At 40.8% G+C, this 11,041-nt stretch overlaps 1 protein-coding gene across 1 annotated transcript in view; it reads right to left on the reverse strand.

Annotated features, from left to right (window-relative positions):
* Positions 1-7,168, reverse strand: part of creb3l1 (cAMP responsive element binding protein 3-like 1) — an 84,929-nt gene extending 77,761 nt beyond the window's left edge. The window contains exon 1 of the mRNA XM_073462477.1: positions 7,041-7,168. Coding sequence (XP_073318578.1) covers positions 7,041-7,151 — 111 coding nt within the window. The 5' untranslated portion in view covers positions 7,152-7,168. The remainder of the gene's footprint in view (positions 1-7,040) is intronic.
* Between the last annotated feature and the right edge of the window lie 3,873 nt (positions 7,169-11,041).

An 11,041-nucleotide genomic window follows, 5' to 3' on the forward strand; every position in this document is an offset into this window, starting at 1 on the left:
GAGACTCCTCAATTCATCATCAACACTCCATTTTCTAAAATAGATGTAGCAAAAAGAACTCAAACATAGTTTTGTATTTTTAAACCCTTGTGTTTTAAAAAATGCCAATAAATTTACCGTGTAACCTTGTAACCTTGTATGTTTGACACTAAAAGGGCGTAACATTTTTAATTTTTATCAAAAGATAAATATGACACGGCTTGTGTACTGTGTGTTAAGCACAATAGCATTTAAGGTAATTTACTTCTGACCATAGTCAGAAGAGTCAGAGGAGGCGGGCCTGTTTGAACACTGCAGCGGTGTGCGTCAACTCGCTGTCGGAGAGGAGGGAGAGCAAAAGAAGCAAAGCTGGTATCAGTATTGATACTGTGAAAAAACAGTATTGAAAAAGTTTCAAATATTCAGAATCAATATTTATTTATATTTCAGTATTTTTGACAACACTAGCCACTGGTCCAGCTGATGGTCGTCAATATGTTTTTTCTTAAGCTATCGCCACATCAGCTCTGTGATACCCAATCTTGTTTCTCATCTACACTGAGTCTTTCCCACTGGTTATTAACAGGGCACACATGTACTGTAGATGGAAAACAAAATACAAAGCAGGAAGTGTATAAATCTCTGCTGTGCTGCAACATGAAACACACCTTATTAAAAGTTTGTTTGGTTGGTTAAAGTTCTAACCATCTTTGGAACAAAAAGAGACTGTAGTTGACACTGTATTACCAGTGTTCATCCCCAGATTTTGTCTGAATGGCGAGTTTAAGCCAAAATTGCACATGAACAGTAGCACTCTCTGAATGGGCAAAATAGGCATGCACCAGATTCACTTTCTCTATTCTACGCTTCTCCAAAACATTAAATGGTAATTGGACTTGCATTTCTATAGTGCTTTTCCAGTCTACTGACCGCTCAAAGTGCTTTACAACACTTGTCACATCACCCATTCACACACACATTTATACACTGATGGCAGAGGCTGCCATGCAAAGTGCCTACTGCTCATCAGGAGCAATTTGGGGTTCAGTATCTTGCTCAAGGATACTTTGATCTCATCTCATCTCATCTCAGTATCTTGCTCAAGGATACTTTGATGTGCCCTAAATATCAAATTTTACCACTAGATGTTGAACGTGACCCTGTTGCCCCAAAGTGGAACATAATGAAAGCCCATGAATGAAAGTGTAGCGGCACCACAATCCGTCAGAATCACTGTGACACTAGGGGTGTAACGGTATGAAAATTTCACACCACGGTAATAGTGACCAAAATTATCACGGTTATCGGTATACCGCGGTATTTTTAAAATGTCTTCAAAATGTTGAAAAAACACTGATACACTGATAAATTGAAATAATTTCACCAAGATTTATATTTAAATAGATTTATTATAAATTAAAAGGGTTAAGGTATAAGCAGCCTGTTTTTGAAACGCGTCCTGTAATGTCTGCGTTACAGAGGTAGAATGAGATGTACTGGCAGTAGCACTCGATTGGCCAGCAGACCCTCTCTGTGAAAAAAATGAATAGAAAATGTCATTATTAATTATTACTGTCATTGTTACTTAATACTAAGGGTGCAACCAACAGATCACAAAACTCACAATCTAGATCATATCACTTTTGTGAGAAACAGGTTGGATAATTTTTTAGATCAAAACAAAAAGGATTATTGTTAAATTAATTATGAATACTCTATTTTGGCTCTTATCTCTATAGACACTTGTTATATTCACCATTTTATATTATTCTTTATATATAGTCTATTCTACAAATAATCCACAAGTATTATATATTTCTGATATTACTTATATATATTGGCTGTCTGTCTCTGTCTGCTTGCTCGTCTGTCGTCAGTGGACTCGGTCAATCTGATTGGTCTAATGGCTGCTGAGCCACAGGTAGATGCTGCTCCGGTGAACGGAGCTGAGATGAAAGTCAGTCATCTCAGTCAGTTTGCATTCACTAACTCAGTCCACCCAGTACGTGTTTGTCTCAAATCCTCCTCACTGCAGCTCTGCATCAATGTTTGGGGAATTATTAGGTCGACTTTAAAAAGTGAAATCTACAATTAATAAGTGGTTCAGATAACGTGCAAAAACACGGATCAACTTCGTTCAGTTATACCACTATCTGGTCAGTTTGCATTAGTGACAACAGCAAATTAGACAGAGAAAACTCGACATACACACATCATGCACCCCAGCTTAAGGTTAATTTACCTTGCATTCGCTTAACAGTTGAGGGTGATGGTCGCGCAAATGAGTAAGTAAATTGGATGTGTTGCCGCCCCTCGCAACAACTTTCTTCTTGCAGCTCCTGCAGATAGGGCTGCCATCCTCGACCAGCTGTCCCTGAGCATTCTTATAATAACCAAAATACGCCCAGACTTCAGATTTGGTTCTCTTTGAAGGCGGAAAAATGCCTTGAGGGCCGCTACTATCACGTCCTCCCTCCACCATGTCTTCTTCACTACATAACAAGCACACGTTGCACGCTGCGCCTGCGTAGGGAGACTTGGATAAAGTATCTCGCGAGCTTTCCACACCGTGGTTATCGACCGCGGCGGTTACCATGGTAATTAAAACTTAAACGGTAACCTTCACCGTCGGGAATTTTACCGTGGTTTACCGTGACACCGGTAACCGTTACATCCCTATGTGACACATTGTCTTTTTTTTTCTTTACTTGTTGCTACATTTTTGTTGTGTATGGGAAACTGCAAATGTTTTACAAAGCCTGCCTTAGGAACTATGGCTGGCTACATCTGCTACTCAATCACTTTTAAATCACTTTTAAAGACTTATTTGTATCAAAAGGCTTTCCTATAAGGCTGTTCAAATTCTTAGGTTTATTTTTTTCTTTCTAATTACACTGTATTTTATTGCGTAAAGTAATTGCCTAGACAGCTCTGTGTGCACTGCATAACTCTTAACTCTAGTACATCACAACAAAACATAAGGAGACACCACCGTGTGGCGCTGAGCTAAGCGACTATCTGACTCTCTAGCTCCCTCCACCTACACCTGACAATACTGGCTTCAGTTGGTTGGCATAACATCAAGTCTGACACCGTACCAGCAAAGCCGGAAACCTACCCAACTCTAGTTTGCAGATACATTATTTTACATACATACATTTTAGTTCTTTGATTGCATTTCACTGTTTTGCCCCTATTGCATGCGTGATTGGTCCTGACCTCAAGCTACAAATGGAAACCAGAGGGTTTCCAATAGCAAAAATCTTGTCTCTTGCCTACATTTTCTGCAATCATGTGCAGATATTTGTTTCTAGATATTACCTGAGATTTCAAATTAATGCTAATGTACCTCTGCACCGTTGATCTAAAAATTGGTCACTGTTTCAGAACAACCTCGCTATATACATTTTGTAAGTTAATAAAATATGGGGTTGGATTCTTCTTCTTCTTTCCCATGCTCCAACATGGCCAATCAAATCAGTTAATGCAGGTTTAAACTGAAAAAATACATCACCATTGTGGATTAAGTAAAAGAGTGAAACAGAAAAAAAAGGAATCTGACAAATGTGAGTTCATCGCCCCTTGGATCAGGCTTATTTTGGCAGCTACATTAGGTTTTTATATATTATTGCTGGCCATATATAAAGACAGTAAATAACTGTAATTATTATAATTGTTTATAATTTAAATTAATCATCATGGGCGACTGAAAGCCAAATGATCACTCCTAGTGCCCTATTTAAACAATCTATGGCGCATAGTCAGTCTGTGGATCAGGCGGGAGGGGTCATAAAAATTAGCATTCTGATTCACAGCGTGTAGGATGCAGGTGGGGGAAATATGTCTTTAAAGAAGAAAATATTGATGACATCTGCAGGGATCCTCCTTATCCTCCTATTTCTCCCGTAACGTGCATTTGCGAATGAGGAACAGTGGCATAAACTTCAGTGATTATTTTAAACTCCTGACTCGCCAACAGGATCGGTTAGTATTTCATGTTAATTATGTTCTGTGTTCTTCTACACATCAAAAGCTCACACACACAGCCCAAATTCATATGGTAAAATAGTTTGGCGTGAAGCAGCAGTCCTGATAAATCCTGAGAACCTGTCTAAAAATATTTAATACAGAAGCTAAAAGTTTAATTCTGTTTTCTCTGAAGAGTTTCCTCCTCAGCTTTTAGTTGAACTAATTAAATGCGCCACGATATTTGTTACAGTGACATTACTGCACGTGTTGTGAACCCGCCTGTGTGGACGCATCTTAAGGTCTGAATACACTTAAATAGCAGGAAACAGACTGCGCCATTGACTTTAGACCAGCTTTTTGTTGGTCTATGGCGCAGTCACTTCCTGCTGCCTCAAGATAGCAGTGCGCCAGCAATGCACCAACACTCCCAGGGGCGCAGGTACATTTGCTACTTACACAACCTGGGCGCTTGGTGTTAAAATGGCAACTGCGTCAGTCTGAAACTAGCAATAACACTTGCGCTGTGTGCTGTTTTCCTCAAACACATCATGAACTTAAAATCGAGGATAGAGAAAAAAGATGAATTCACAGATAACCATGATGACACTGACTGTTCTGTAGTTCTCACACTTCATTCATGATTGACAGAAGGAGGCTTCTGACTCATCATCAACACCTGTGCATACAACACAACTGCAAATTATAGATTGAGCAGAGATCAAAATTAGGCCCATTCACTGCCCTAAAGACTGCATAAATGTGCCAGTCTGTCTTGCAGCTAATCAACTGTCCTTTCCCATGTCCTCAGTGGTACAGCCCAGCCTAGTGGCTTCACAGCAGAGTAGACTACTTTATTTAGAACAAAGACGGGGGGGTGTAAACCACAAGCAGACTGCTCGGCTGACTCACTGACTAGAATAAAGGTCTGCTTCAAATAACCTGCCTCGTTTAAAGACAGAAGAGAGGGAATGACACAGAGTGAAAAAAGAGGCAGTTCGTAATTGAACTGAAATAAAGTAAGAGCCCAGCTCACACTGATATTGGAATATTTACATTTAACTGTGTAGCAGTCTGTCCACCCCGGTTCTGTGAATTAAGAGTGCAAAGCTCGGTCAAGCCTGGCATGCACAGACGGCACAGCAGTGTACTTTTGGCATTTTGTAGCTAAAGCTGCACGGCACACCAGCAGTTCACTTGGGAAAAGGGTGGGAGGAGGAGGAATACATTGTCAGACATTAGGGTCAGGTGCCAATGCTCACTCATCACAATTAGATTTGACTATGTTTATGTACAGTCCTCCTGCCTAAACTGGGAAAAAAAAAAAACCAACAGCTTATTTGCCTAGAATAATGTCACATTTCATGTACTTATCCTTTTATTTCTTCAACTTACTTCTTCAACTAACAAGGTCATTATTGTATTGATAACCAGCATGACTCCGCTCTGCCACATCTTGTTGTCCATTACAGCCACAGCTCTCCCTCCCCCTGAAATAAAACTGCACTGTCTCAGGTGTTACTGGAGACGATACACAGCTGTTGTCCCCCGTAACCTGTTGTTTTTGGACAAGGATATTGAGAGAGGTTTGGTGATGTCAGGTGGTTATAAAGGCAGCTGGCTGATGCAGAGAGGATGGAGAGCTTTAATTGTCTGCTGATTATTCATGCAACAGTTGAACTGTATGTACCCTATGTCTCAAATATGTCACCTCAGGAGACTTTTACAACACTGAGTTATGCGCACGAGAATAGTGTGTGTGATTTCTGTGCAGAAGCACTGAGCTGGGTGGAAAATATTTAATCAGGGTATCCACAGTAAGTATTTGAGAAGTGGAGCAAGTGAAATTATGCCATTTTACTGTGAGGGTTCTGTAATCTGTAAGAATTGGCAATCTGTAGTCATTCCTCAAACTAATAGACAGCAGCATATAACCAGTGTAACTGCTAACTGCTTCAAACTGTAGCTGCTGTTAGCTTGTTCGCTCAGTTAGCCTATGGGTTAGCGTTCTGCCTGGGAGCTTGGCGAATCATGGGAGTGTTGGTATTGTTTGCTAACGGAAGACATTTGGACTCTCAAGGGGTGGAGATATTTAGGCCCAAGGTGGGAGGGACCCAGCAGGGAATGCTGGCATGGAGCAAATGATTGCTATCGCCTCTTGAGGTACAAAGTGGTATTATGAGACAGGACAGGCCAGGGCACGTTGGTTAGCATGCTAACTTAAGTAGACAAATCTGCAACGTAATACATAGATGTCCTATGCATAACATCAAATCTGTTATTTCTTCACACTCTGTTGATAACTTTGTAAAATTTGTTATCTTAAAATGTTCTCATATTGCACCTATAAATGAATTTATTATCACAGGAGTTGACAATTAATTTTCTGTAAGACAAATAATCAGTTAATTGACTTAAACAAGACTTGAGTTACAGCAATCAAGGCATTTCTTATTGTCTAAGCTAATTGGGAGTTAATCAAGAAAAATGCCTTAATTCTAATTAAGGTTTAATTATGACAAACACTCTAAGAGTTCATTGAAACCTAATTAGGAACAATGTGGCCAACGCATTTGCTCAACACTTTTCAATTAATAGTCTCACACATACACACCAGCTGTGCACAAGCCAGATACTGTTCAGGGCATGCCCCGTCACACACACGCGTGCACACACACACACACACACACACACACACACACACACACACACACCATTCAACATTCATAGTCAGGTGTGCTGCTGAGAACTGCAAAACCTGCACACACAAGTTAACGAGTAACTCGCCGGCTTATGATGTTGTTCCCAGTTTCACATATTGGTTTACATTATCAGGCACACTCATACGCACGAGCCCCGGATGTCAGTCAGGATCTAACTACACCGCCCTCCTGAGGTCCGGCTCCGGGCGGAACAGACAGATGTGCGTTTGATTTAAGGGACTTAAATGCACACAGCTGACTTCCAGCAGAGAGTTACAGCACGACTGGATAGTTTATACTAATGAATATGTACACTGTGAATTCACACAGGTGACAACAATGAGAAGCTACGGAAAGTCCGGCTAATGTAATACTATATACCCGAGAACTCACCACATTAGTAAGGAAATCTCCATCGCTGAGTTCCTCCAGGTCCAACAGGTTGGTTCCTCCGGACGGATAGAGTTTCTCTGCTGTCAAACTGTCCAAGATAGACTCCATCATGATTGTCTGTGTCTGTTTACAGCTAACTGGACGGATGGCCAGTAGCTATCTGGACTGGCGGTGAACGCAAATCTTAAAAGGAACTCATTTAAACGAAGCTGTCGCGTGCTGTGTTTATACTCGGCGTTACTTAAAAGCTTGTATACAAACCGACCTGGGTTCAGCTGCTGATTTCTTTTAGTGACAAACTTGTACAATGTCGAAAATTTACATCCTTCTACAGCTGTGGAGAAGACGTCTCTATCCATCCAGCTGTATGCGTGCAGCACTGCGTCCTTCTTCGCGTGCGCTGTCTCCCCCTCGCGCCAATGAATATTCAGTAAAGCCCCGCCCAGTGGCGTCAAATAACTTGCACGCCCAAAACAAAATATAAAACTATCCAATTTAGAGCAAATGCTATCTTTCAAATATAGCACTATTGTCAACAGCTGTGGAAAGTAACTACACACTGTCACGACCGGCTCAAAGCCATGACAAATGTGGCGAATGTGGTGGGAGATAACGCGAGAGGTAAACTGTGCTTAACTCAAAGGATCAATAATGCTGTGAGGTGTGGCAGTCAGTTAGTCAGTAGTAGCGTGTGTCCATGAGTGAAGAATAGTGTGTCTTGTGTTGTGTGGTTTAAAGGAGCAAACCAAGAAAAAAGCTGGGGCAGTCTGGAGCAGAGTCTCCCTCTGTGCCTGTGTCTTCCTCAGGGGAAAAAGTGTAGTGTGCTCTTTGAGCATTGGGGACACCAGGCCCAGGTCCTCCCAATGAGCAATGAGCCCACCACACCCACCAGCACATGCAACAAAGAACAAACAACAACAAGCAGCCTGCCCAGTAGCCGAAAGAGGCAGGGCATCACAGCACATTTATTAGGCTATAATTATGTACAGTTTTAGGTACTTGTACTATTGTATTTCTGTTATATATATAACTTTATAGGCCTACTTCTACTTCACTACATTTCAGACAGAAATAGTGTACCCTACTTTAGACTCTACATGTACGTTATTCGTAATGATAACTGAAAAGCAGCACCTCAACAAACTTCAACAGTAAAATGCTGCTTACACTGTGATGCTTTTGTGATTAGGGCCTTTTTCACATTCTGACATGAAACAGCAGCCTAGGGCCTTCTGCTCTATAGGTACAGGGCCCTAGGCCCTAGGCGAACACAAGTGTTACTAAGCACATTAATTAAGACCCTGTACCTATAGAACAGAAGCCCAGAGATCCCAAATTGATGTGAAGATATGTTGTTTACAGTCTCTTTAAAGCCGAAATCATCACTATGCTGCTGAGCTAAAAGCGTTAGGGCACACCCTGTCTTAAGTGGGTGCACAGATTACGCCCAACAAGCCATATAGAGCCATTTTTATGTTTGTAGGTTTTAGGTTTTTTCTGGGTGTTATTTTATTTATTAAAACAATTCCCCATCCACTTCAGTAGGAGAATGCTGCAATGCTGTTTTGTTGTGAAGCTCCAGAAATGTTTTGTGAACTAAAAAACTTTACCCAATCTTCCATTAGCATGAATGCATGAATTTTCATTTGTGGGTGACCTATTCCTTTAAGGCCCTGTACAAAACAACACTTCCATTGATGTCCTTAACACCTGTGTTTACACACTATTTCATGTCAAATTGGCTCCTGTGAAACACTATGTATACTATAAAATAGTAGCTATGATGTTCTGATTGGGGCCGTTTTGCATATTGACTACTGGCACATGAAGATGCAGTGATAGCTCCTCCAAATTATGCAACAATGTTTTTTTTTAACTTTCATCATCGTTGGAGAAGAACACTTTGACTTTGAGACCATCACGGCCCATGGCGTCTTTCGAACATCCAACCCGACTGGCTGGACCACTCGACGAAGGAAGAGAGTCGGATAAGAGCCATGCTAATCCAGTTTGGTTTAATGCTACTCCTGGCTAATGTCTGATTGCAGGAAAAGGAAATGGATATTAATGGGACTCAGGCTGGCAAAATAACATAAAATCAGACTGTTGTGCCCACAGAAACCTGTCTCCAACACAACATCTAGGATCAAGCTGTTTCACTCATCCAGTTAGTGTTGTAGTCAAGACCGCACCAACCGAGACCAAGACATTATAGAGACCAGAGAGTACCGAGACCGAGACAAGACCAAGACCATATATATCAAAGGAAAATCATAACAAAACATCAAAATGTGAGTTTTATTTTAATAGCTGGGGGAAATCTTTACACTACCAATGACTTGAAGTTATTAGCTGTTTTTGAGAGGGTCTTTTTTCACTCTTATCAGTAAGGCATGGACAAAAAGCCTATCAGCAGTGGTCTTGACCAGTCTCATTCAAAAAACCCGAGTCCGCCCAGTCCGAGACCGAGAGAAGACCGAGTAAAAATGCCCTCGATTCCAAGACAAGACCAAGAACCTCAAAAAAATGGTCTTGAGACCGGTCTCGAGACCAAGACCGATCTTGAGTACTACAACACTACATCCAGTGGACCGTGTTTTGAGCCGACAGAGTGCAGGACTACAGTTGCACAAGGAGAGGTGGACGCTGAGTTTATAACATTGATGCTTGGTGCTCACACACAGTCAAAGTAGATGGACAGTGTTTCCCAGATGTCGAACTTCTATGTTCTGTAACTTGAAGAAAGAAGGAGTTAACAAACTTGCATTCCGTTTGAGTTCCACTTGAGCTTTTCTTGCTATGACAAGTCCAAATGTCAATGAAAGGGTCCATCAGCAGGCACGGTAGATGTTAACCAGAGTGCAGGGGGTGTGATATTATGCCCTTTGGGTGAGAGGTAGTCATTGCAAATTAAATTATTTGAATGTATTTATTTCAGGATGGATATAAGACAAACTTTTTAATTAGATTGTAAAACATTTTTATTACTATACAAGGGAAAAATAAAGAATGTGTGTTTGTATGTGAAAGAAGACAGGTGACTGTTCTGACACCCCAAGATACCGCCTGCAGCTACAACACACACTCATTTAAAAAGTGCAAATGAAACAGATATTTCTTTGTCGTCCATGATTGCTGAGGCTGTCTCATTACTTCCCCCTCATTCTCCCTCAGATTGTTTCTCCTCAGAGAGATTGAAACTCAGAGGAGCGAGAGAAACACTGTCCATTGTGTAGCAGCTATCATAGGTTCCTGTGTGTGCACTCGAGCTCTGACCTGTTACATAATCTGGGTAGATTTCAGTGAAAGGGGCATATTAGAAGGACATTTCCAAGTGTTATTTACTCACAGACTGAAATAGATAATGGTACTGAATACCTCCAAAATACCTACAGGACTAATGACATTCCCACCAATCTCTCATGTGGTTTGTTGTTACAATTTACTTCCAAAATGTTAGCAAGCTAACATGCTAAACAAAGATAGTTACCATGGTAGACATTACACTTGCTAAACATTAGCATGTTAGTATCGTGTGAGTATTCTAGCATTTAGCTCAAAGCAATGCTGTGTCAGGACATTTCAATCAAATATTTTTTAAAAATAAGAAGACGATTGCATGTGGAGTTCTTCATGGCTCCGTTTCCCAGTTCTCCAATATTTGTATTTTACTTAGAGGTGTGGACTCAAGCCATGACTTGAACTGGGTCCAGACTGGAATTACATGGTTGATAACTTCAGACTTAACAAAATCAGAACAGACCAACTTCTTTTTTTTGACAAAAATCACTGATGATGACTTATTTCCGACTTGAATGAATGAATCCCCTTCACAAAGCCATAGAGAAGAATGTAATTTGAAAAAAGGGCACAAACTGAGGCTACATGATATTTTCATGTATCCCTTTGTCATACTTGAGTTCAGTGATTCACATCAATTATTTGTGTCTATGTGATATGGTCCCAAACAATGTTTACTTGCTGTTATGCAATGATCTCCT

This window comes from Pagrus major, chromosome 24, assembly GCF_040436345.1.
Source record: "Pagrus major chromosome 24, Pma_NU_1.0".
NCBI lineage: Eukaryota > Metazoa > Chordata > Actinopteri > Spariformes > Sparidae > Pagrus > Pagrus major.